Here is a 27954-nt window from a genome sequence, read left to right as displayed (position 1 = left end):
AGGCAACAATACTCAAACAGAATACAGAAATGAGTGGAGTGAAGATGACTGAGCATTAAACTGATTTGAGCAACTGTGGTGGTGCTCATCTTGAAGTTTCACTATTACCATTGCTTGACCGTAAGGATAGTACATTCAAACAGAGCTTCAAGATGCACATTTACCAGGAATGTGTTGACATTTCTTTGATGATGTAAACAGATAAACAAAAGTCAATTTTAGGAGAAAATCTACATATCAAGTCAGAGATGAGCCTAGAGTCCCCAGGCTTTGACTCAAGGGGTTGTAAGAGAGCTGGCAGTGTGTGATCATGTGCAAGTGTGTAAGGTGTCTAGATACTGTGTGTTTATTTAACACATTGCGCATGGCGGAAAAAAAGAGAGAAAAAGGAGGAGCAAAAAAATGAACACACTTTTTTTTTTTATCTTAAGAGGAAGGATGTGGTTTTTCTGAAGAAGTTCATGTCCTGCTTTGCTGAATGAGCTTTTTCAACATGGTGCGGGCAGGCAGCTCTGTTAATAAAGGAGGGGAAAAAATGTGAACTTTTACAATGAATAAAATCTCATTTTTATTGTATTTGGTTGATGTTTGACATATTTTGGTTGCAGACTGATGACAAATTCAAAGTGATGACAATTACATTGCATTTCATTTCATTATTGTTCCCTATTCTTTATTCTCATATTACTCTTCTGGCTCTATATTGTAAAGGAACAGAAACTTTACAGTGTTAAGTGAGATGTTGCAACACCCTTAAATAACCCTTACATAGCACTTATAATAAATGAGCTTGTTATGAGGAGGGAGAGGCAAGGCTGCAAGTTTGCCACAAGATGTCATTAAATCCTTCACATTGGAGTTTAATTTGTGAGGAAGAGCATTCACATACAGACAAGAGGCAAATCAACAATAATTGTATCAAGATGGAAAAAGGAAATCCAGTTGAAAGAATTATTATTGTCAAATAAAACAAAAGTTTGTTGCACAAATGAAAAGTGACAGTGTTTAAGTTAACAAAGATAAATGGGAAAGGATGAGAAACTGCTTGACGTTTGATGCACAAGCTCTGGTGGGATTTGCGGGTAAAAACAAAATATCACTTATCAACAAAATGAGACTTAACATGATACAGGGCATAAATCCTTTTTGGCAAAGAAATAGATGGGTATGTGAGAGAAGCAGATAAAAGCATTAATCTGCAAAAACATCCTATGACTCACCCAGCTCCAGCTCTTGACAGGAGTTCGTGCGTGGCATAAAAAAAGAACAGCAGAGACATTAATCTATTCTTGCTCAAAGCAATCAGCTTCAAAATTTCGGGAAGCATTTCTCCAGAAAGGAGGGGTCTCCTCAGACTGATAACACCTTCTCACTCACAGACACACACACACACACACACACACACACACACACACCTGCAACTCAGGGTGCCCCTGGATGATTGGAGACAACAAAACTATGTGAATCATACAGGTTACATTCAGTGGGGCTCAGGTGAACACCTGGAAATTCAGGGTAAATACCTGAGTCAGCGCTCCATCAAACTGATGGACAGTATTTAATGAGAAACTCTTTATTTGGATGTTTAGGACCCCCCCCTCCCCGAACTTCCGCAAAAGGGGGTTCAGATCTTTTACAGTCCATTATATCATAATTCACCTGTAGACAGTCATATTGGCGCCAACACGTCTGTAAGTCACACAAGTTTGGGTTTGTTTTCGCCAGAAGGAGCAGGCTTCTTGCCCAGCTGCCTCGCAATTCCTTGAAACGCGCTCGTGACGCAGCTATTTCCCGTTTGACTACGCCTCCCTCATCCACAGCCACGAACGTGCAGGGCTCTGATGTCTGCTGCCGTAGGGGAAAAGAAAGTAACTTTAACTCAACGAACCGTTTCTTTTGTGTGTGTGTGTGTTTTTTTAATGTACTGATGTATGACATTAAAAACCGGGAACATACTTCACGGTGACGGATGCTGTCCAGGTAAGTGACGGTAAAACTTTGCTGCACGTTTGTGGGGAAAGAGATTCATATCAGACTTTGGGCTGCGGTGGGCGTCGTGAGTGGCGAACAGCGAAAACCGAAACTTTAAAAAAGACGGGCCTAAATTTGGATCTTGTCCGCAGATGAACAATTATTTTAAATGTTTTTAATGACAGTAAGAGCTGCATTGTGTCCGAACGGACTTTAACGCGACAGGGAAGTGAAGCTGCCTGGCAAGTGGCCCAGAAATAGCCAACATGACAGGCTTTTTTCTAAAAACCCACAATAAAGAGCTTTGTTGAAAGGGGGGAAAAAAAAAAAAAAAAAAAAAACCACAAGAAATTTTCTGTTTTATATCTACATTTTGCTCAAATTCCTATGATAATATAAATGGCTTGTCGTGGCAGGTGAGAATGAATGCAGGCCTGCATATTTATTAGTAGCCCAGCTCATGCTGCTCTTGTTCACCTTTAATTTCAACAAATCCAATAAAAATATTTTCAAACAAAAGTATTAATAACTAAAGGTAAAACATAACCGTCAGGTAGGGTCAAACAAAATGTAATTTATTGGTTTTGGCATGATAGATCATGAATTAATTAGATTACCACGGGGGCAAGTTATTTATGGGAATGATAATATAGCAAGATTTGTAAAAGCAAACAGAAAATGGAGTTTTAAAATTTTATTTTGTTATAACGAGCCACATTGTACTGTTTAAATCACTGCAGCATAAACACTTAATATTTTGATAGTAAACAGGCTTTGAAACAAATCACCAAATAAAGAAGTTTAATGACTCCCTCCAGCTCCCTTTGCCATTTTAACTGACCTTTTATTACCTGTGATGGTCTCATGACATTTACATCCTCTTTATTTAATGTAGATAGGTTGGACAAACAAAATATTATCAAGCTTGTGCTGTATTACTCCACCTCTAATTAAGAATACTTGATTAGTAGTGTGTCAGTGAAAAATTCTTTGTCGTCACTAAAAAGGACAAAAAAAAGAGAAGAAAGGAATTGCTAAAGCTCTTCCTCAGAAACTCGCCACCAGTGAGTCAACAACGTACAATGTGATTGAACTGGGGCACCAACCAGAAACGTTATTGAATGTACAGTGTAAGCTGGTCAATCCAGCTTGTGTGTGACTCAACATGGAGCTTTTACTTTAGGTTTATACTGCTCTGTGGTTGCTCCAACATGTTGTCATTAACATTTTATATAAATGTTGCCGACTATATAAAATTACTCTTGTGATGGTGAGGGGAGAGTAGTCAAAACTGCATAAATGTGAAGTTTAGTGCAAGCCATGTTCAGCGGCAGCCTGATGCACTTTATTTCATAAAGACGTGCAAAATTATGTTTTTGCTCAATGTTGTTCCTTACAACTTTAATATTGTTTAAATGTACAGTTGTGCTCATATGTATTCATGCCCTTTCATTAAAGAAAAAGGCTGAATTTACAACAGTCACTCAAACAACTGGAGACTTAAAAAAGGAACAATAACTAAAAATTTGCACAAATATAATTTAGTAATGTAAGACACTTTTTTTCATTTGATTGAGTTGAAGAAAGAAAAAAACAAACAAACAAACAAATTGGTCCTGGACAAAATAGAGCACTTTTCTGTTGAACAGTGGGACAAAATACCTGTCAACAGGTGCAGAAGTCTGCAGTAGAAGAAGTCTGATGAGCACAACCGTAAATTTAAGCACTTGGAGAACTACACAGTTTTAACTAATTGTGTGCACGTTTATAGAGAAGATTGCCTTTTTGTATTTTATCTAAAGTCTATATTACTTTATATCGTGTTAGCTTTGTTTTAAAGATGGTTTGTCTTCCAGGTGGCCCCAGATGGATTGAATCAAGTCTGCAAGATGGAGGGAATTGGGCATCTACAAAGGTGGATAAAAAATCCCACTGTTGGCTTCGTACTACTATTAATGGTTAGAAAGAACTTAAATAAACTTCATGAAGTCATGAAAGCTACTTGCTTTGTGGTAGAGAATGAAGCCTTGTTTTCATGGCCACTATAATTCTTTGTTCCAGTGCATGACTGCCAGTGCTATTACTCTGCAACATTCAGAGGAGGACTCATGTCGAGATGATGAATTTCGTACTGATGAGGGAATATGTTGCAACAAATGCCCTGCAGGTACTCTGTCTACAGTACACATAGCATGCTAGCAAGCAAATAATTCCAGCTTTCACATTATTGTAATGTTCTGGGTTTTTTTTAATGTTCATGTTTTTAGGTTATAAGCTTGCAGAAAAGTGTCATGCTCCAGGCCAGAGAAGCACCTGCGAACCTTGCCCCTCTGGTGAATTCACAGAGTACATGAATTCTTCCCCAAATTGCAGACGATGCAGAGTCTGCAAAGGTAAAGCAGTCTTTCCTTTCTCTGACTCCATTTCCCATGTTGGACAACATCAATTGGTGGATTAAATTTAACTTTTTTTCTTACTTCTTTTTAACTTTCTTGCAGAAAAGAACAACGAAATTGTGAAAACCAAATGCCCATCACACCAAGACACTGTTTGTCAATGTAAAGATGGTTATTACAGATCTATAATTGATTCACTAACATACCAGTGTCTCCGATGTACATCATGCCAGCCTGATGAAAAGGAGATTCAGAAATGTAAGTTACAAGATTTTGGCAGTGTTAGAAATGGCCTTGGCATGTCATCAACTCAGTCTAAACAGAAACAATCTTGTTGTGCACAGGTACAGAAAACAAAAACACTGTATGCAAATGTCAGGAAAACTTCCGCAAAGTTAAGGGCAAGTGTGAACCCTGCAAGAAGTGAGTATGCAACTGCTTTGTGTGAACTTTTCATGCATGCATGGTTCCCATCTGTTTAGAGTGGTTTTATTTAAGCTGTCATTTGGGGAAGAAGGTTTGTTGAATTGAAACTTGCAGCACACTTCTGCCTTTGTTCAGCATTTCCTTTTATTGGCAATACAGGAGAGAAGTTATGACACACCAGAGTTGCTGTCTGGCATTCTTGTTGTAACTAAACAAGTGCTCTTTTGTGAAATCTACTGATGGTCTGGTTCACTCAGGAGGAGCTGCTAAAATATCTCTCTGTAGATTAACAGTCTGCTTTAAATGCAAACCCAAATATTATTGTCACACTGTCCTTCAAGGCATGGATAAAAGATTTGACAAGGTTTTTATTTAAAAACTGAATCACTGATATAAAACGTTATCCTTTTGAAAGAACTGTACTTAGATTGCCATTTTCAGATTTTCTATCTAGTGCTTGTTGTTGTGGTGACGGAGAATATTTCCATGTGTAGTTGTAAACTTAAACCACACTTTGTTGAGTCAAAAATGTCAAAGATTGCTAGTCGTTCCTCAACTTAATCACTTCCTATTCAAGATGTGTTACTTCCTCCTTGGTTTTCTGAAATGTCTTTTTGGTTCTCCGCAGTTGCACAGAGCCTAAAGATGTCAGCACAGTCACTCATCTTTCAAAGGGTAAGCATTTACAATGGTTGTATTTATATGAAAGACTCCATTTACTGCTCTTTACATCAGGGGAAGGTAACTTGTTTGCTTGAGAGTTGCAGTCGTGCAAGTTTTAGATGTTTCCTTGTTTTAATACACCTGAATCATATAGATGAGCAGAAAATAAGCTGTTGGATCTATATATTTTGACTCAGGTATATTAAATAGAGCAGGGAAACATCTAAAACCTGTGGGGTTTGAGGCCCAGAGTTGCCTTCCCCTGCTTCAGATAATAAGAAGCTTTATTATGTGCTAATAGTGACCTTTTAATAGATCTTTCTGTTAAGCTCTTTATTGCGTGTTCTACTCTTCTTGGTTGCAGGTGTGTGTATGTGTGTGTTTTGTTTATAATGACAGTCAATTATGAGCCATTTTAGGTTTTTCTTTGACAGAAATTTAGTGGTATAATGGGTTAGTTTGGGCAAGGATAAACCATCTGAGCTCTTCCCTGATTAAAATAAAAATGAGGCTCAAACTTCTCATGTTGGGGAGCAACATTATGATTGACTGCATCCTGCTTTAGAACAAATCCGTTTAGAGTTACATGTTGATATAATTAGTGATATTCTCAGATCTGCCCATAGTATTCAGAAGTGTTCTTTTTCTCACATGCAGTACTTTATTATCTTAAATATTCCCAGATTGTTACCCTTTCTTTCAGATCAGACATGTCACTTTTTATTTACTTTGTATGCAAAATGGCCCAAAACACTCCGACTTGGAAACACATTAGTGTGGAGAACTTTAGGACATATTATCTCAAGTAATCATGCACTATGCTTTCATGTTTATCTGGTTTTACTGTTTAGATACATTTAAGTTCTTTTAAACCCTTATATTTGACAAACCGTTACTTCAGTGGATGTAGCATTTGCTGTTACGGTCTATCCTGTTTTGTTTTGGTTTGGTTTTTTTTAACATTCTTTGCTTTTGTTTCCTCATGAAGGTCAAGACCCTACACCTGACTGGCTCATCAGTGTATTTGTTGGAACTTTGGCCGTGGGGCTCGTATTGTTATCGTTGGGGATTCTTGTCACCTACTTTGTCACAAAAAAGTTTACCAAGAAGAAGATGAAGAGTAATTCCCACCAACCGTCTAACCCTTCCATCGACTCGTGCCAGGTAGTTCTAGTCATCATCCAGGGATAACTTGTATTAGATGGATCAACATTTACATTCAATAAATGTGTTCTTTTCTTGACTTTTAGGAATACTTGGTCAGCACTGATGAACCCCTGGAGAACAGCAGCGTAAAGGCCACAAATCAAACCCCAATGAGTGAACAGGAGCTCGTCAATCTGCCTGATTGTATCCCCCTAGAAATAAAGAGTGAGTATGTGTGCTGTCGTCAACATTCAGAAAACAATTGTCTCTTATCTCTTTCTTTCAACCATTTCCTGTTTTCCCCCTCTGTAGTTCCTGACCTGATCTACACAGTGCTGGATCTGGTTCCTGTGCAGCGGATGAAGCAGCTGGTGCGTTCTCTTGGCTTGAGGGACACAGAGATCGAACAAGTGGAGATGGATCACCGATCTTGCAAGGAGGCTCACTACCAGATGCTGCGGATGTGGGCCGAGAGAAGCCCGCGAGCAGTTGGAGGGGGACGAGGGGGAATGTTACACCGACCGCTGTTAGACGAGCTGCTGGACAAACTGAGACAGATTCACCTGGGTCGGGCTGCAGAAGAACTTGAAACAAAGTATGGCATTCAGTGATTCTGTCATACTTGGCAAAATGTACAAAGAGCTCATAAGACCAAGTATTGTTCACTTAAGGAACTCGTTTATGGATTGCTTTGAAGTGCACAAATGAACATGGTGCTACAATTAAAGCAGCAGTTTGATTTCACGGCAAATCGGCGAGCTGAAGACTCTGCCTTTCATCCTGCTAGTCATTCACTGTGAACACCAAACAACTGTGAGCAAAAGAACAATCTGTAGGTGCAGAAGAAGCGTATTTCTGCAATAGTTATGATGTTTATTTCAAAGCAAGACGATGGTTGAGAGGGAGTTATTATGAAGCTACAGTTTTACTAACATTAGCCTGAAGCTCAGTTAAAAGGCAACAAGATCTACCTTACCAGCATGTCGGATAAGCCAGACAAGTATCTTTAAATGTTTGAGTCATTAAAACAAAAAAACAAAAAAAAGTGATTTTTATGTTTTGTTTTGTATAGAAAATTAAATGATGTAACAGCGTTGGGGTCTGTGGCAATGCTTTTGTGGAGTTGTTATAAGATGCAAATCATGATTATCCTTTCATTTACACGGTTCCCTTTGCCAGTTCATTATGCATTTGCACAATGTAAAATTACACCAAAGATTTTTTTTTTACATTTTTTTTTACATTTGTATAGCTATTAAATTCAATTTAGAGTTCAAATGCAAATCCAAAACATTTGTTTGCAGATCCACAGGTTTTTGTTTTTTTTTATGTGCAAAAAATTCATGAATAGGAGTCTTTATCTCTAATGACTTTTAATCAGAAGGCAGATACTTTCTCTGTTTTGGTAAAGAGGAATGTTTGGATTGATAAAATGACAAATATAATCTGTCGTGTTTATGTATGACCCAAGTATGTTTGATCAAGTGATCTGTAATGTTAGAATGGTTCTCATGGTGTGATTATTACATTTTTAACAGATTGGTTTTGTAAAGAGCTTATGGATTTGCAAGAAAGCTTGTGGTTTTACATTTTAACCAAAAATGCATCTTGCATGCAACTTTCTATTTTCCTAATGTAGTTTCGATTGTTTTTCTCTCCATTCATGCAAACTGAATGATTGTAAGAAAAAGTTACTATTTCCTCATGTAAATAAGAGGCATTGTCAACATATGCTGTTTGTTTAGTATCACTATACCGCAATCATTTGTTATTATTACAAACATGTGAATTTCAATGTAGTTAAATGTATTTTAGGACAATTTGCATTATCACAAAGCTTTATATTTTGTAATCTAGTCTTGTATTTTCAAGACAGTTGGTGTATTATACCCACTTACCTATAATCTTTTAAGGCACTTAAGCTATTCTATTCTCTAATCAAGACACTTATATTATTCACACATTTTCAAAGATGAAAACACTTCCTTTTTCTTCCACAAGGAAGTGTCAAATTAAATGGTGTCATAGATTTACCTAGTAATGTTGTAATAGTAGTTCCCTGTTAGGTGTACTACATTAATAATAGCAAAGCTTGGGGAAGTTTGCTGTTCCTCTGCAGTGGTGAGCAGATTTGTGCCACATTTTGCAGGCCTTGCACAGCCTCGTGCACCTTGTTATCTTTTAAACCCCATCATAGAAGCATTATTTGTGACTGTTGGAGAAAACGGGACACACCTTGTCTTAGTCTGTCTCTGCCGGGCGACTTTGCCAGTCTTGGCCTGCATGTTAAAACATGCTCGAGTGATGCCCAGACAGTTGAAGTGACATTTTAAAGCACTGCTGTTTCAGTGTATTGGTCTGTTTATAAGTGTCAATATATCAATAAAAATCATAATAAACTTGTCAGCTGTGATTCTGTGCCACAAATCTGCCTGCGGGTGTGAGATGTATGTTTGTGTGTGGGGGGGGAGTGTAGAAATAAAAGTGTGAAATACTTGAGCATTTGTAAGTGTGTATTTAATCTACAGCCATGCTGCTCATCTGCATTCCTGCAAGAGACCTTTAAACATTTTATCACTTTGTAATGACATCTTTCTTCCTGTTGGTATAACTGTTAGATCTTTTCTCTTTGACGTGAATTAATACTTTCTTTTGTCTTGTTGCATTCTTGACCCTTTTCCTGTAATTCTTCCGTGCATGCTCTCCTGTGCTTTTTTTTTTTTATTTTACTTTAACTTCAAACATCAGGTTCTTTCAGCCCCTTTCATATGGGTGGCTTTTTGTTCTGTTGGGTAATCAGCAGGATCAGCGGCTGAACATGAAAATATCCTGTTTTGTACCCTAAAAACCGATTGCTCAGGGTGATCAATGAGCCCGATTGAAAATAAACTACAGTAGATCATCTTCAAAGAAATCAGTCATCGCCTCTGCTCTACTGAGCACTTTTCAGTGTGACACATTAACCAGCCCTCAGCACTGATTTTTTTGGTTGCAGAATCCAGTTGTTCCTGTCAGGCCAGTTGCAGACGGCTGGGGTGCAGGTGAAAGAAGGAGAGGGAGGGACTGATCTGGGCAGAGCACAGGAGAGGAGGAGAAAGTTAACAGAAACCAAAGATGACAGTGTGAAACAAAATGGATCCAACCAAGCCCAGGTAAAGTTCATGATTTTCTAGATTAACAACACAAACATTGTGGTTTAAAAAGAAACAGTGCAGAAAAGAAATGCTATGTTATCACCATAGTAAGTTGCATTTTGTTGAAGTTCTTGTCAAGACTTTAAGGAATGGATTTTCGTATTTGATTTGCTGATTTACTGAGACTGTGAAAGTGCCAGGAAGCCTTGTTTTAAAAGTTTATAATCAGCATTCAAACAGGCCAAGGACTTACAAATATAAATAAATTACATTTATGTTATTTTTCGCGTTACTGTGTGATATGGACTGTGGTTGTAGACAGGTATTTCATAATGATAAAAGCTAGGACATCTGTCTTTTGACGTTTGACAGCAAAGCATGAGAAGACTAGCGTTTCAGTCTGAAGAATGTGTCTTGCGACAATTTACCAGACTGTAAAAGTATCATTATGAAAATAATGGTTGCAATAATTGGCAGAAACACCAAAGCACTTTCTTTCTAAGTCATCTTTCTGTTATTTCATAGCAGCCCCACTGATTCAGCTTTGCATAAAAGAAGTACTTTGTTGGCTCTTGTAGAAAATGGTGAAATAGTGGACTCAGATACAATAGCTTTCTGAGATTTGAGATAAATTCCTCACTGTAATTTTAAGCTAAAGCACAAAATGTTGCAAGTTGAGACCTGAAGTAGCACTGTCGCCCGCACATCTCTGTAACTGGAGCTGAAACTGTATAATATTATTGGTCTCTTAATACAGAACAGCGTCAGTGAATGTGTAATGCAACAGTCTGGTTAAGTGGTTGGCTGTGCTCTACATTTTCCTTGTCAAACATGTCCATTCAAGAAAAAGAATAGGTAAATAATTCCTAAATTACTGCTTTCCTTTCCACTTAATGACGGGGCAGTTTATCCTTTTTATCATTCCCATCAAATCCTTTCGTTTTACTAACTGTTTTGTTTTTCTCGTGTTACTGTTCTGCTCATTACACTTTTCATTTTTTTTGCTGACAGAGTAAATATACTTTTTTTTTTTTTTTTTTAATTTTTAATTAATCTTTTTTAAAGTTGATTTTGACTTTATTGGAAGTTTTAAAACAGATTCCTGTTTCTGCTCCTCTAAATGACTTTTTGTTTAAACTTTGCATGTAAGTTGGTTGTAGCTTTACAGACTTCTCATCATGGTCATTCAATTGAAAGTTGTGCAAAAATGTCTGATCTCATCACTGCCATTTTACTAAAAAAGTTAAATAGCCATGTTTAACTTTTCATCCAAATTCCATTGAACTTAAGAATTAAAAAGTACGGGGTCACATTGGCATGGTCACTCTTCTCCGTACACATTCTACTCTGTATGTTCTGCAGGTTTTTTTCTTTCTGTATTTATGGTTTATATTTAACTTTTTAGTTTCTGGGGCTCCTGACAGTTGTTGGCCTGGTCCTCCCATAGGGGGACCATGAATCTGTGTTTGGTCTAAATGTGTTTATGTGTATCTACCTGTGTATATATGTGTGTGTGTGTGGATGTGGATGTATCAGCGTATGTATGTGGACATGTATGGATTTTTTTCTCTGTCTCTCTCCATCTCTCTATAAGGTGTTTTCTGTCTCCTACCTACTCTCTGTTTGCTGTCTTCTCTTTTTCTTTCCTAATGGTGGGATTTGCCCCAGCACTCTGATGCCAAAGAAATAGAAAAATAAGGAAGAATCCAGAATATCAAGGGGATCAGTATTCTACAAAGCTCCCCTTAGCAAAGTAAATTTGCTCAGCAGAACACAGCATGCACACAATCATTCTGCTTACTGAAAATGCTGGACAAGACAAAAACAAAAAAAGAATTGAAAAGTAACCAGGATCCTCAGTTTCTGCCTCCCGGGGCTTATGCTTCAGTCATTGAGTCTCCAAGGCTGACTTATTCACATCCAATAACACAAAACTCATGAAATCGCATATGTTATTGTTTTGTTTGATTTTTTACTGTGTTTTCTTCTTACTGCATGTTTGTACATTTTAAAACAATATCAAACCACATGTCTTCCCACATTCTGCCACCTGTTCTGCATGCTTCATGTGTAAAGTTTTGCCTTGAGGTAATCTGTTGTGCATTCACATACATTATTTTGGTAATGAGTAACCCTGTGATTATTTTTCAGCCTTTCCCCAAAAGTCTCACATGTAAACAATGGAGGAGCAAATGAGTCACTAATTGAAGAAATGGAACAGAGGCGAGGCAGTGTGAATGGAGAGAGGCAGGGGGACATGGAAACCAGAGAGCCGGATGTTATTGATGGGCCAATAGCTGCAGAGATAAACAATCACCACCGGGGGTCAGCACACAAACACAAATTCCGTGCATCTCGATATCAGGCAAGTGGAACAAGAGAGAAAAAAAAATTGAAATTGATGGTAGAAACACTAAAACGAAGTTACTTGCCATCATTTGGTGAAATGCTGTGAATATTTTCTTAATATTTTACGTACATTTTTGCACTTGATGAATTTAACACTTCTACATATTTCAAAGGGAGAATATAGTTCTTTTTTGTCTTCAACACAAACCAATGAATAATAAAACAGATTTTCATTTTCTGTTGTAAAAAAAAAAAAGAAACTCATTTATATAGAATTTTCTTGACACCTTTTCTGCAAACACTGTAAAAAAATAAATAAATAAAAAAAAAAAAAAAAAAAAAAAGAGATGTCCTGCTTTCTAAAATGCACAAGTAACTTGAGTTTTTCATTATCACTTTGTTTGAACCTTTATTTAACAGACACAAGGACAATGTAAATTATTTTCAGTGTCTTTGGTTGTTGTCTGCTTCTCCTCTTCGGGATGCTCTATATGTTTTCAATTGGACCCAGATCTGGAGAAAAGGCTGGCCAGTCAAGCACATACAAACACTGTCTATGAAACCATGCTGTTTAAGAATGATGTTTGCCATTATCTAGCTGAGATAAACCTTCCAGTAAAAGACCTGATGATGGTATATGTTCCTCAATATTCTCCATCTTCATTTCTGCATCAGTAATACCCCTACACATATGAAAGTCATAATCTATGCTATGCACACCCATGCGGCCCTATACCATCACATACCTTCACACTTTTGGGCCTTGCTATGATAAAAGCTGTAATGGTGTGTCTGAATTTGAGCACAAAACCGTTGTAGTCACTTTTCCCCAAAAACATCTGAAATATGAACTCATCCAACCTGAAAATAAATTTCCACTGCCTTCATTTGAAATAAATTATGGTATTAAAAACTGCATTTATGTTTAGGACTGATATGTGGGTTTACATCTTCTGGTTACAGTTCTCGAGGCAGTGACAATCTGAGTTGAGTGAAAATGATGTTTCGAGATATTCCACAGCCCCTGTGGCTATCGATTCAGTTGTAAATCTCATGATAACGTAGATTTAACCATTTAGTTGTGTAAAAGTTGTTCAGTTTGATGATATTTGCTAATCTGACATAAGAACATATCATACTTTATCCCAACTAAATTGTATTTGCTGATTTTTTTTTTCTATATTGACAGAGTTTTGTATTTTCAGTATTTCATTATAGAGGTATTACTTCTTTAAATGACATGATGGATGTGGATAAACCTTGACATCCTTCCATCACTGTCTAAGCATTAAAAAACAACAACAAATCATAACGTATCACTATAAGTTATGATTTAAGACACCAATGTACAGTTAAATAAGATCTAAATATTTCTTACGTTCTTCATTGATGTTTCTTTACATTATTACAACTTTTTGATAAACATTCTTAAATTACACAAGTTTAACTGTAGCTTCCCATTTTCAGAGGCGAACCAAGCAGAAGGTTGTGACAGACTTCACCACACTGAGTAAAGGATCTTCTCAAGGAGGAAAACCCAGAGCAGCGCTGAAACAGGTCCGGTTCAACCACGGAGTGTCTGAAAAGACATCGGAGGTATCATGTTGTGTGTTGCTCATCAAACAACATTCTCACAAATGAAGAAATGCATATAGATTTGCTTTTAACTGGGTCCGCCCAGTCAAATCAGGGCAAGGCTTCTTGTTCAGCTCCACTGACATATTTTTTATATGACCACAAGTAGTCACAACATATATTCATTTCTGTGGAACTGCTGATTCATTATGTGATTAGTTTATAATGTTTATCCTTGCTGACTTTCATGTTGTTTTTTTCCTTTCTGTTTGTGTTTCCTCTCAACATCCACCAGGAGCGGGGTCAGCTGGATGTGTTGAAGCAGGATCTGGAGGCCTACACTGGGCCAGAAAGCCTGAAATGGAGGTGGATGGAGGAAAGTCAGGGAACCACACTGGAACAGAGCTGGACTGATTTAGTGCAGTTTCATTCAGTAAGGGACTCTGTTTTTTCTTATTGCCAACTTGGTGCCAAAACTTAATGAAACCACAAAAATAAGCATTCATTTATCACTACATAGAGCAAACGGTAAATAATGCATTTTGCATGGTTTACAGCGATTGCTGCCCCCTGTCAAACTATGGACACAAGAAAGTAATGAGAGATTTAATAATGATTTGTGTGTTGCATCAGGGAAAAACTATTGGCTTTCATTATATTATTTTTGTAAAGTGTCTGCTCAGTATGCAGAATATTCCTCAAATATCTTGAATAGCCGTCTGCTTTGCCTCATCTTCCTTCTTTTTCCTTTGCTTTGATTTCACGGCAGACAATGCCTAAGATGCACAAACACCAGCAGGAGGCATTGTGGGAGTTTGTCCACACTGAGCTCAACTACATCAACAAGCTAAAGATCATTGATGATGTAAGATATCTGATGATATGATGAAGCTGAGAAGTGATTTTCTCCAGAATGTGTGAAAAATCTGCCTCCTCTATCACAGTTTGTTATTGGAGCTCTTCGGCACCTCAAGCAGCATGGATTTCTCCAGGAGGTCAGTCCACAGAGCACTCAGCCTCAAATGTGTAGGAGGTCTGTGGAAAAACACAAACCTCCTTTACAACACACATCATAAGCAGGCCTATTTTCCACTGCTCTGCATACTAATGATATACACTGATTGACATCCGCTCCAACTGAGACAAACTGCAACACACAGAGCAAGTGGAACATGTACCTTTTAGCTCAACAACACATTTCCACTGAGAAGATGGAAAATATTACAAAGCAGGGCAGTTGAACTTTAAAATCTATTTTCTTTTTGTTTTGATTTTCTTTTGTAACAGGTAACCCCCGAGCTGCTTTTCTCTAACCTGCCCTCCATCCTCCAAGCACACCAGCTGTTCTGGCAAGAGGTGGTCTTTCCCATGTTACAGGAAGTCAGACAGACAGGCAAACCCTTTGACCCCACGATGCTGGAGGCTGGTTGCTTGCAGGTATGAGCTTGCTGTTTTCAAGATGTATTTCAGACACACTCAGGAGATTATCATTTTAAAAAAATCCAATAAAGTACTCAAACACTTTGCACAAAGTTCAGGTCTTTGTTTCGGTTTAATGTATTTTCTTTTTAGAAATGATTTTAAAAAAAAATTAAACTAGATCAAGCTCTAGATCAAACATTAAAAATCTAAACTTTATTACATTTGCAACCATGTATGATGTTAAATCAACATAAAACTTTCCACTGTTATGAGATGCACATAGAAACGTGCCTCTAATGTAAAAACGCCGCTTCCAGCCAAGTAAAGTGACAAGCAAACTTGACTGTAGGGTGTTTGAAATGGATGATAATGCTTAATATTTTTTGTTGTATTAATCAAGGTTAACAACATTAAAAAAAAGCAACAAATTTCCTTAATCCATGTACAACCTCTGTGTTTATCTTCTCCCAGTTCCATGAACGCTTCTCTGTCTACCATCAATACTGCTGGGAGGAAGAAGACAATGTGGAGTTTGTACGCAGTCAGACGGAGGGCAATCCACATTTTGTTGCATTTGTCCAGGTACAGCCAAGCAGCGGTGGCATCCGCATACAGCATGCAATGAAACCGCACGCGCATGTGACAAAGTGCATGCCCACAAATGCTCAGCATTTCTTTCTCACACGCATTAATAGCTGAATGGAATTCAGTGTAATGACTAACAGTTCAGGTAATATTGGGGTCTGTGTTTGAGAAGATTTCACAACCAACGTCTATGACAGTTGTCATAGACAGTTCCTGTATGGCAAACCGCTTCCTGCACCAACATGCTCTACAAATGATTCAACATTAGTAAATCTCTTGTTCATAAATGTAAATGCAGGACATTCATGGGAAAAATTTCAAGACACACACCTCCCTTCACATACCTTCACACCTTCAGCTCATGGTGCTAAAAACCAAAACACTAGAAGGGGTTTTTAGGGACTACTTACAATGCTAATAATACCAACTGAGGCACAAAACCGCTGCTGCACATGATTATAGTTATTTGGTTCCACATACATCATACCTTTGATCAAGAAACCTTTTTTGTTCACAGTAAAAGACTCAGTCTAGCAGGAAATAGTAGGTGTTATATGACATGGTCATTCCAATCATACTGAACAATCCCCTCATATGATTTTACTATTAAAGTATTTGCTTTTGTTTTAGCAAATGTCTGTTTTATTTACCCGAGATTGTAGATATGATTACATCTCTGTGTGGTATGTTGGAAACTTCAGTAAATTAGCATATGTTTTAAATATCTTGAGAATTTACATGTGATTTTTTTGCAAGATATTAGTTTGAGTGTTATAAACAGAAAAAAAAATAACACATTTAAAGAATTTTCTGCATGTTTTAAACCCAATTCTAATGTAATTCTGATCTCTATCTCATCAAAGACACAAATATAAGACAACATCTTTATGTTTCTATCCTGTCCAGTGGATTGAGGCTCACCCTCACTGTGAGAGGATGCGTCTCGGCGATATGCAGGCCAAACCCCACCAGAGGATCACAAAATACCCTCTGCTGCTCAAAGCTGTCCTGAAAAACACCTCGGAGCTTCGTGTGCAACAGACTCTCAGAGGAATGGTGGGGATTTGCCTCTGCACAAATATTCATCCTTCTCAATCATACGTGTGTCTCATGCCAACTTTTATGCATCTCTGTGCCTCCCCAGATATCCAGTGTCAACAGCTTTTTGGAAAGCATCAATGACTACATGCAGCTCAAGGATGAGCAGCTTGCTCTCTCCATCTCAGCCCAGAGGGTAGAGGGATATGAGGTGGAAGGATTAAATGAAGAAATCGACAAGGTAAAATATCCTCTCTTGATTCTTTTTCATTAACCTCAGAGTTGTTTTGTGTGGCTTAGTGTTTTTTTTTCCTGTTTGCGGTCAAGTTGTTGTTCATTGCAGTTTTTAAGGCCTGTTTTAGTAGTTTTTATTTTAATTTTTATACAAATTTAGCTCTTTTTTTGTGTTGCCATAACTTTGTTTCTTTCTGTTTTATGTTTTTTTTTTCAACTTTTTCATGTCTGTTGTTACTTGTGTTCTGTTTGTTGTATTTCTGTTCTCAACACATTTGTTTTGTAGGTCTCTGTGTTTGCATTTACTATTTCATAAATGTGTCTAGTCATCTTATCTCTGTTGGCTGCTCTTTTGAAATTGTTTGCGTCTTCTTTTAAGTCTCTGTGGCTGTTTTGCATTGCATGGTAGAACATAAGAACATGAAGCATCAACATGTGGTCATATTCCCTCTGTCTTCAGTTTTGTGTATCTTTGTGACTGAAATATTCTCTTTGACTTGCTTTATAGTTTATTTATTTTAATGACTTGCAATGAAAGATAAAAACAAAACATTAACCCGGTGCTGATATAAAAGTGTGATATGCTTTGAGATAACAGAGGATTTTAATGTTTATTCAGGATGTTGGCACTGTGGTGTCTGCCTAAAACAAAATATCTCTGAAATCTTTTTTATTTCTACTGGTTTGCAGCATGTCCGAGAGATCAGCCAGTTTGATCTAGAATGCCCCATCAGAGGAGTCAGTCCTAGAATTGTACGTAAGCTGCTGCTGCAGGAGAATTTTAAGTTTCGGAGCGGAAAGGACAACAAGGTGAGTAAATCGCATACCTTTCTATAACTGTATTTTAACCATATCTTTCAGTCTTTAAAATTTCTTGTTTTTTCCTGCACATGCTGGAAAGCAGCTGGAGATGGTGGCTCTACTCTTCTCAGATGTTCTCCTTCTGACTAAAGTCCAGAAGAAAGGGGAGCGACTGAAGTTATTTCGACCTCCTCTGGCGCTCGACAGGACAGACTATATCCCACTGAAAGATGGATGTCAGTTACACTCTCTTTTTGGCAAGATGACATAAACATGTTGTATAAACATGTAATGGTTGATCCTTAAATACATTTCTGCTTCTCACAGATTCATTTCTTCTGGTAGAAGTAGGAGAGCTTCAGAGTGTGATGAATGTCCTCATTCTTGTTGCCAGCACCACTGATAGCTGCTCCACATGGGTCTCTAACATCCAGCAGGCGAAGGTAAAAACTGACCTTACTTCCACATCTTATAAAGCTGTTTGTGATTTAGTTCAGATTCAGCAGTGCAGCTTTACAAATGAAAAAGCTTTAGATATCTAAAATCTGCTGAATCGATTTCATCAAGATACACACTGCAATAATCTTGCAATCTGTCCAGCATGTACCCTGACTCGCACCTAGTGACTGCGGCACAGGCTCTTAGTTTCCCCTGTGACCTTACATTGTAATATATAGGTAAAGAAAATGGATGGATTGGTCCCAATAATCAGATAGAGATTTGATGGTCAGAACAACTTGTGCAGAAAGAAGGCTCGAGACACATGGGTGATCTGAAGTAGATTTTATTCAATGTGAGAGTTAGTTTGAAGTTGTTCCATTTTAACATCTTTTTCTTCATTGACTTTTTAACTTTGAGGGGAAATGTTGATATTTGTAATGACGAAGATACAGCCGAAAATCTTTCGTAATTTTTGAGCCAAGAATTTTTAAAATGAAAAATTTCTGCGAAATGTGCTGATTTTTCCAGATCCCTGTTTACAATGCAAAAATTTGGAACATTTATTTATTTTTTAAGTTTTGCAAACAAAATTTATCACAAAATTCCTCACAATCCTTTTTTTCTGTTAAAAAAAAAAAAAAAAAAAAAAAAAAAAAAAAAGAGTCATTATTAACTGCTTTGTTACATTGTCAGGAAACACTGAAGAATCTGAGAGAGCAAGAGAACATCAGACTGGAAAACTTGAGAACACGCCAGCTAGATGCCAAACCTGCCACAGAAGCCAGTACAGATACAATGCAGACAGAAGGGCAACCTTTAACCTATTCAGGAGAAAAGGATGAACTAGTTGATGAACCAATAAACAACCATGCAATAAATGGATCTCAAGAAACAAAGCAACATCCACCTTCAGATGAGCCATTTACTGAAAACACTGGATCAGCTCTTTGGAGCTCCCAGCTGCATTATACTGGCCTGAATGTAACGTACAGGAGTGATGCAGATTGGCAAAAAACATCAAAACCATATAAACCAATAGATTTGAGATCTGAAAGAGACATAGATGGAAACCATTGGCAGGAAGAAGAGCAAAGTTTTGAGTCTCGGATAAAAAACAAGCAAAGCATGATGTTGAACCACAGTGTGAAACCTGTCCCTTATCTGGATTATTTTGCACGCAACAAAGCTACCGATCCTTTACGACAAAGCAGAACTGGTCCACACAACCTTCTCATGGATGGATTACCTGATGTTGATTACCCAACAAATGAAGAGAGCACATTGCAGTCTCATTTCCAGCCATCAGTCTCCAGAGAAGGGTTCTTTAAACCACAGGAAAGAGGACTATTGACAAAGGGAAATTCAGATTTGCCATCTGTAACCCAGGACACCAGGAGAAACTCCTCCTCCCGTCAGTCTGACATGGAGACCTCTCCTGATACTAGGATCTTCTCAGCAGACTTCAAATCACTTGGCTTACAAAGGAGGAGGTCAAGTAGTACAAATCAGGCCCCTCCTACTCATCTGTCAAAACGGATCTTCCAGGACTCAGAGGAGACTCAGGCGGCTTCAAACGGTTCCTCAAATTCAGAATCAAACTACACATTAAATATGAAGAGAAACTCTCTTCCTGCTGGCTTTAGAAGAGCAGCTTCACACAAAGTGTTCAATCTAGAGTCCCTAAAGTCAAACCAGGGCGTGTTTGGGAACATGCAGCACAAAGTTGCCCCAGATCAGAACTTCCATAACAAAAAGCCTGAACTAAAAACTCAAAGGAGTTCATCCATTCCCAACATCATTCTTGATGGAGATCTGGCGCGTCATGTGTATTCTAAAAATGTGAACACATCATTCCAAGCTGAGGACATATCCAGCTCAGGATGTAATCCAGAGGAACGGCGTTCACCTCTGGAGGGCCTTTTGGAAAGAGCCAATGGGAGAGACCGAGACAAAGCTGGGATAAAAAGACACAAACACATAATGGTTGCTAATCTAAGGTCAAAGTATCTTCCTTCCACCTCACATACCCCCCCACCCTCGCCCCCAGCCAGTGATGGAGACAGAGACACAGACTGGGAGGAGGTGGGGCTGGTGAGAAAAAGGGTTCTCTCAGTAAGTACAAGATGGAAGGAGCAGCTGGTAGATGGGGATGAAGATGACAAGACAAGCAGGTTGGTGCAACAAAAGTTACTTTAACACATTTAACAGTCATTCGTTCATTCATTCATTCATTCATTCATTCATTCATTCATTATCCTAACCGCTTAGTCTGATGAAGGGGCGCGGGGGAGCTGGAGTCTATCCCAGCAGTCTTTGGACAAAAGAGAGGGTACACCCTGCACAGCTCGCCAGTCCATAGCAGACATTTAACATCCTAATACACATATTTTCTCATTGATTAAAGGGTTTTTATTTTCATAAATCTTTGTTCATGCATTGCAGGAAATAAAAGACAAAGGCAGACAAGAGACAGAATAGATCATAAGAAAGAAAACAACAAAAAACAAGTGTGGCCAATGTCCAATAAATACTAAACCTCAACTCTTAGGGACTGGGATGATACAGGCGTTACTGGTGTTAGATAAAATAATGTGGCTGGTGGCAAAAGCTAGTTCTAAATTAATTTTTTGCATTAAAATATTCATTTATCGTGTAAACAATGAAATATACATGCTAAATAGAATAATATCTGAACAGTTTGTTGGTATTTAAGCCTTCTTTTTGTATTAGTACAAATCTTTTTATGAAACAAACTTTGTTGTGACCCTTTTAATTTGTCCAAAAAAATGGCCTTTTATGACCTTTTAGGACATTTCCAACATTCGCCATTTCGCAATTTTGCTTGTATTTTTTTGGCAGCAACAAACAAATCCTTGACAGTTTCAAGGCAAAGTCAAAGTGACACAAACAAAACACACAACATACATATTCACTCCCACTGACTGATATTAACTAATTTGCTGACTTTGAAGTCAGATGTTTTGTGTCAAACAAGTTAGCGTGATCCATACTGAGTAACAGAAAAATTATCTGGCCTGGAATTAGGTAACAATCGAATTAATCTAATAACAGTAAATGTTTGATCTTTGCCCACTTCTTTCTTCTTTTTAGATTAGATTATAAATAGTATTTTAATGTTAATATTGTAAAAATCTGATTTTGTGGGAGCTCTATGCTGTGTTTGGTGGAGATAGAGAAACAAAGGCCATTTCTTGAAGGTTTAAAAGCAGGGACAGTAATAAAAGATGGTTCCTCACACGCTTCTGACTAGTATGCGCATGTAAGAAAGTGCATGCTCACTAACGTTGTGGCTATGTTTTATTTCTGGTGCAGCAACATTGAGATATCTGATAACATCAGTATCACTGACTTGCTGTAAAGAGGCTTGTTGGTGCCCCCTCCTTATAATAAATATCTACAATGTTAATGTTTGCCCAAGTTTTCAGATTTCACTCTATTTTGGAGGTGAAAATATGATTTGCTTAGAAGTGTGTTTTGTACGTAAAAACTGATGTTTCAAAGTTTAATGCCACATGTATGAAGCTGTAACTAACTTAATCTGAAGATTTTTTTTTAACTGGTATATTAAAGTATTACACATAGCTTAAAGTTTAGAAAATACATCCCCAACATCATGGGAAAAGTAATAAGAAAAGGGGTTCTCTCACAAGTTGTAGAATGAAAAAAAAATTTATACAAAACGCATATTTAATGTCTTTAAAGTGCCTCCTCTGGTAGTTTCTTGCAACCTACACAGCATCAGCTCTGCTCAAATATGTTTGACTTCTTAAAAAGTCAAGTTTGTAATCATGATAGCATGTACATGAATGTCAAGTGGCCGTTAATTTTGCTCTGTTTTGTACCATAGACGTGTGAAAACAGCTACAATCCCAAGGTTAAAAAATTCTGAAATAACATTATCAGTTCTAATAGACCACTTTTACTGTCATTTTAACCAGGACTCAACAATTATTTTCAACTTTAGCAAAGTCTCGTCCTGAAATGACTAGTATGTGCGCAACACCAAGTGTCATCTCTAAGTTGTCATTGAGCATGTAACATCAGCTTTTTTCCACTGGCCTCAGCTTTACAGATATTGTGTGGTCTGATGATTAGCAGACTGTTTTGTTGGAATGGAAACATAAAATTACTGTGTGGCTCATTTTTCTAACCACAACACTATATGAGAATCTGAAGTTGCCATTAACACAGTTGACACTAAAAAGCACTGGGTTGTTGTTGTTCTGGCTTGTCCCCATTTTCTATCATCACTGTATCTATTATTGCAATAGTTGCTTTAGCCAGTGTTGTTTTAATAATGCAAAGTTTTGTGTTTTTTTTAAACGCCTAGACTATTCTATTGCTTTAAAAGTATATTCGTGTTTGCCTGTGTTAAAGAACAAGAACTGCTTTGACTGAACACAGTTTTCCTATTTTCAGAGGACTTCTGTGTCACTGCAGCTAAAATATGTAGAACAGTTGGATCGTCTAAGTAATGTGTTACTGACTGTTGTGAATATGAATGAAAGTAAATTAATCAAAACACATTAATTATGTATCAAAGCAGGGTGGGCGAGTCCAGTCCAAATAATAACAATAAAATTGTACATTTGAAAGAGTGACCAGTTTTAACTTCCTGCCTGCATCTCTTTCTCTTTTAGAATTATCTTTGCGGATGGAGAGAACGTGGACTGGCAAGGCTGGTGCGTTGATGATGCGGAAGTCATGGATCACTTGAATCCCAGAAATGAAATATTTGTAGTGGGAAAGAGTCAATCTTTGGCTGACTGGGATTGCAATAATTTTTCAGACCAAGAAGATGGGGAGTGTAGTCAGGTGTAGCGATGTGTTCTTCCAACTAAATGTTTCCTCTGCCATCATCTGTTCTATGATGTTCCCTCAAAGTCTGTGAATATAAATTTATAATCAAGAAACTGAAAAAGGAAATAAACATTTTGGGAAAAACTGCAGCACATAATGGAAGACAAGAAAGTTTGCAGACAGAAAAATACAGTGATCTTTGCACAACTAGTTTGGGATGTAAAACAATGTTTTTTAATGTTAAGCAACAATTTTTTCTTAATAATGTAAAACAGTGTAACATATTTACATAAACACATTTATTTAGCCAGTTAAAAAAAAAAAAAAAAAAATTTTCTAAGTAGTGTGTATTTTATTTATATCACTTGTGACGTCTCCCTCTCTCTAAGCAGAGGGATTGTGATTGTATATAGAAAATAAAACCACATTTATTTCTGTTAAGTGCACTTTATTTGTTCCTATTATGCAAACAAGCCTCACATTGGGTAATAAAGAATATTTACAGCTAAAAAAAAAAAAAAAAGGACAAATACAATTAGAAATGTTTTGATAGTTTTGGTTAAACATTAAATGCTACAACACTTGCTCTGAAAATATTTACAAAAACTGTGCAAATAAAAAACTCCCAAAATTTTGAAAGCAGTTACTGATTTTGTGTCATTTTAGCTCTTCAGATGTAATGTTGTTATTTCTTCACTCGGTTCCTTTCCCTCTCCTCCCGCTCATTGGAGATGCTATGGACGATTGTCTCCAGGGCCGGGTACTGCAAAATCCTTTTCCTCTGTGAAGAAGAAATATGAAAATATCTTAAAATTTGTGCCTTGAGATTTAATCTATTAAAGTGCACAGATTATTCCTTCTTTTTTTTTGTATTCTTAATTTTACGAGAATGTCATTTTTTTCCCTACAATATTCATCGAGAGAACTTTCTAGAATCATCTTTCTAGAGTCTTTTTTTCTCAGGTTTTCAATTTCGCAAAGAAAACGTAAAAAATGTCAAACTTTTTCTGAAAAGTCATCCAGAATATATGATTGTTTTTTCCTTTCTTACCCTTCTGTGATTTTTGTACATCTGACCCAGGATCAGCAGCAGAATGGCCAGGAAAAAGCTAAGCCCGATCACAGTCCCAGCATTGCCTGAGATACCTGATGCTTTTTGTCCTGTTTGACCGCCTGCAAAAAAAAAACAACATTAGTGTCAGATGTGACATTTTTCATGCACAAATGTCCAATTCCTGGAAAATATTTTTGTAGCATTAAAACCTAAAGGAGTTAACTTACTCATCAGTGGAACTTGGTATGTTACATTCCCTAAAAGGCCATTTTTGCCGTAGTAACGACACGTCCAATCACCTGAGGTCTCCTCTATCACAATTGTCTGTCCTTTCAGGATAGGCCCAAATGACTCGGTGCCATTGATGTCATAATTCACACGAACCCATTCATATTCTGTGACTTCGCTTGCGTCGCTCAGTTGGCAGGTCAGCATCACAGAGTTTTTGTTCTTTGACTGGACAACTATGGAAAAAACATGAATACAAGGATTTTTAGAAAGAAATGCATTGAGATTAACCTATTTTTATCTGAAGTATTTAAACTGACCTTTAGCAACAACAAGTTGCATTGTGCGAGCCAGTGTGTGTCCTCTTACGGTCCCAGTGCATCTGTAATTACCCTGATCCTCAAACGCAACTTCATTAATTTTAATGGATTTACTCCAGGTTGACAGAGAAGTATGACGGTTGTCCAGGGAAGGACTGCTTTGATCTAACTTCTCCCAGACTATCCCCATTGAAAACAAATCAGGCGAGAACTCACAGGGGAGAGTAATCATTGACCCTATTGCAGTGTAAATCTTTGTATCATCTTTGGATGGCTTGATGATTCCTGTATGGAAAAAAGAAGTTAATATTTAAAACATGTTATCTAGCAGCTTCTATTAATTCACTAACTTCTCCAGTTCAAGATCTTACCTCTCACAGACAGAGTTGTCGAGGCTCGCCACTCATTATTGTTGTACTTAATGACACAGGTCCAGGTTCCTTCCAGTTCCTCGTTTGTGATTTTCTTCACAACCAGATCTTCTGTGTTTCCAGTCTGGTTCACAACTAACTTGTTGTTCAGCATCAACTGCACAAAACCGCTGCCATGCCAAGGTGTCACACTACAGCGGACTGACACAATATCTCCGCTTATGGGAGCCGATGGAAAGGCAGACACTGTTCAAGAAACAAACAAGGATTAGATAAACTACAGTAATTACAGCATCAACACAAAAACAAACCTATGAATTAACCAGTGTTGGTATATCATTGGGACTTGCGTTTAAACACAAGAATCATTAAGAATAACAATTTGTGCAGAAATTTACAGACACTTCCACGCAACGCAGTCTCACTTTCCATGATAAATGATTCAACAGCAAAAGAGTTTAAAATCTGAACTACTGTGAAGTCACTGAGGGTCCACTGCAGGAGTATTGGCAGGGAAGTGCAAGAAACCAAATAAGAGATCCCTTTCTTACCTTTCATAATCCTGAGCATGACATCATGGCTCTCAATGGCACGCTTTCCAAGTGTAATCCTGCACGAGTAAAGTCCTTCATCCCCCTGTTTCACATTCTTGATTTGCAGGCTATAATCACCACTTGGGAACTGTGAATGTTGACATTGCACACGGGTGCCCTCCTTCTTTGACCAACTAGAGCCAAAGTACTGCAGACCGCTGCTTTGTTTTCTCCAAACAGTGCTGTGAACAAGGGGAATCAGAACAATACAGTGTCAATGACATGCAGGTAGAAGTCTTTAGTTTGAAGTGAAAGGATAAGAGGATGAATTTGCTGTGTTTAGGGCTAGATAGAGAAGCAGAAGTGTAGCATGGACGTGGGGAGTAAAGTAAGTTGTGTCTCACCCTTGGTTCTGTTTAATCCAGATTATGCCAGCTGGATGGCAGGGGTTATTTCTGCATTTACAAGGTAAAACAGCCTGGGAACCCATTTCAGCGAACACATCAGTCATCTCACATCTAGCTGCTGGGGAACAAATAACACAATTCATTTCTGAAAAAGAAACACCAGAAAACTAAAATACATGTGCTTATTTTTTTGCATTGTTGTGTTCAAATATGAAGTAAAATTACCTGTCATGAGATATGTAAGCACTCCGAAGATGATGCTCTCTAACAACATCATTATTGTTGCTTCTATATTCTGCCTGTTGTTAAAATAAATCACTCCGTTCAGTCTTTTTCCACCCACTGACGTCTGTCTTCTCTGAGTGAAGTGCTCTCGCTTGTGTTTTCGAGAATTTGGGTGATTAGGTATATATATGAGCCCGTGGGTGCTAACGTAGGTGGAGCATTGGGTAGTTCCTCTGCTTATCATGTGACTTCAGCTGCAAGCTACACTTTGATGTGGTGTGATTTGTCAGCCTGGAAACTATAAGACAAAGATGTAAACAGGGAGCCCCACTTCCTCCCACGGATTCCCTCTTTATCTAATTCTTCTTCGTCTTCTAAGTCAGACGTACTCGATACACAATATGGGACAATACTTTAGTTTGCAAGTCAGTAAAAACATAGAGAGGACACAAGCAATAAACTGAAACATGCACAATATGTGTAGCCATTTCTGTACTCTAAACGAGGCAGTTGTGATGTTAAGCTTCACAAGTAAATAAACACTGATATACATTAGACTTCTTTCAACCAAAACCGCACGGAGCGGCTCTTCTTTATAAACATCTTCAGTATTATTCAAGGAATCGCTAGTTGTTGTTTTGAAACCAAGATGGTAAAACTGCAACACCAAACCACTGCGTCACTTCTCTGTCACTACCAGTCACTTACGTTTACAACCACTGGTTAACATTACTAACTCAGATCAGCAGCAGGAGCCTGAGAAGGAAGGAGATTTGAGATACAGTATTTGCTTCTTATGGATATTCATGAAAATGAATCATCGCCGCCATTCTCATTTCTTTACTTTCCTTTTCGTCAATTCTTATACGACTATTGGAGCAGCAGGCTCAGGCCTACACAGCCAGGCAAATGTTTAAAACCTCAATGTTTTAAACCTCACCTCAAACCTACAACGTTTATTCCACATCAACCTAAAAATGAACAATTCCCAGTAAATTATTTAAAATGAGAGAAAACTGTTGTAAAGAGGATCAATTTCTGAGATAAAAGATGTTTTTCTTTACCAGTATATTTAGAAACCTCATGCAGCTGACAAAAAATTTGCATCATATCTGTAATGGTAAGGATTTTTTGTGTAGATTTCCTTCAGGGTTTTGTAGATGTGTTAATGAGTGAATAAAGAAGTGCTTCTGTTAGTGCATAAAAATACTCAGAATCTAAATAAAACAAAACTATCATTAGCGCTAGTTTCATATGTCCTTACATTTTTAATTACAGATATCTATTAAGATATTTTGTGTTCAATTCTTTAAATACATAGTCTGTATAAAACACAAATCCATGCAACGTCACTTCATCCATTTTCCTGATCACTTGGTCCAATTGAGGGTTGCAGGAAGCTGGAGCCTATCCCATTCAAAGCGAGAGGCAGGGTACACCCTGTACAGGCTGCAAACTTCACACAGAAAGGCCACTGTTCAAACCTCCCCCCAGCAACTTTATTGCTGTGAGGCCACAGTGCTAACCACTGCAGCCCGCGTTATCACTCATATGCAAAAAGGTTATTCCGATTGCTTTAAGTGAATACAATTCTCATTAGGTGCAATCTTCATACAAACATCCATCCATCCATCCATCTTCTACCACTTATCTGGGATCGGGTCACTGGGGCAGCAGCCTAAACAGGGAAGCCAAGACTTCCCTCTCCCAAGACACATTTGCCAACTTTGCGGGGGGGATCCCAAGGCATTCCCAGGCCAGCCAAGAGATATAATCCCTCCAGCATCTCCTGGGTCTCCCCCGGGTTCTCCTCC

The 27954-nt window shown here is 37.8% G+C and overlaps 3 protein-coding genes across 4 annotated transcripts; 2 read left to right on the top strand and 1 right to left on the bottom strand.

Moving 5' to 3' along the window:
* The first annotated feature begins 1823 nt into the window (after positions 1-1823).
* Positions 1824-8992, top strand: tnfrsf1a (tumor necrosis factor receptor superfamily, member 1a). Of its 2 annotated transcripts, XM_079240902.1 has the most exons (10): positions 1824-1980; positions 3828-3929; positions 4033-4138; positions 4239-4364; positions 4470-4625; positions 4712-4790; positions 5422-5468; positions 6445-6620; positions 6707-6827; positions 6915-8992. In XM_079240902.1, exons 2-10 carry the CDS (start codon positions 3861-3863, stop codon positions 7211-7213), a joined length of 1179 nt encoding a protein of 392 aa, XP_079097028.1. In that variant the 5' UTR covers positions 1824-1980; positions 3828-3860; the 3' UTR covers positions 7214-8992. The 2 variants fall into 2 exon arrangements, with proteins under 2 accessions (XP_079097028.1, XP_079097027.1); XM_079240901.1 differs by lacking the exon at positions 1824-1980 and having other exon boundaries at positions 3796-3929.
* plekhg6 (pleckstrin homology domain containing, family G (with RhoGef domain) member 6) lies at positions 7583-23023 on the top strand (the record flags this gene model as incomplete). Its single annotated transcript, XM_079241064.1, has 15 exons — positions 7583-7602; positions 9598-9754; positions 13553-13681; positions 13956-14093; positions 14430-14525; positions 14605-14655; positions 14948-15097; positions 15554-15664; positions 16574-16723; positions 16812-16946; positions 17630-17749; positions 17844-17976; positions 18068-18183; positions 19727-20352; positions 22843-23023. 15 exons carry the CDS (start codon positions 7583-7585, stop codon positions 23021-23023), a joined length of 2313 nt encoding a protein of 770 aa, XP_079097190.1.
* A 664-nt stretch (positions 23024-23687) lies between these two features.
* lag3 (lymphocyte activating 3) lies at positions 23688-26189 on the bottom strand (the record flags this gene model as incomplete). Its single annotated transcript, XM_079241061.1, has 8 exons — positions 23688-23783; positions 24054-24175; positions 24356-24520; positions 24821-24889; positions 24976-25221; positions 25527-25750; positions 25913-26033; positions 26141-26189. The coding sequence occupies 8 exons, from the start codon at positions 26187-26189 to the stop codon at positions 23688-23690; spliced, it is 1092 nt and encodes a 363-aa protein (XP_079097187.1).
* Between the last annotated feature and the right edge of the window lie 1765 nt (positions 26190-27954).

Source organism: Telmatherina bonti (genome assembly GCF_933228915.1).
Source record: "Telmatherina bonti genome assembly, chromosome: 5".
Taxonomy (NCBI): Eukaryota; Metazoa; Chordata; class Actinopteri; order Atheriniformes; family Telmatherinidae; genus Telmatherina; species Telmatherina bonti.
Note: the sequence above shows the minus strand (reverse complement) of the source record. Positions and strands in the feature narration are given on the sequence as shown.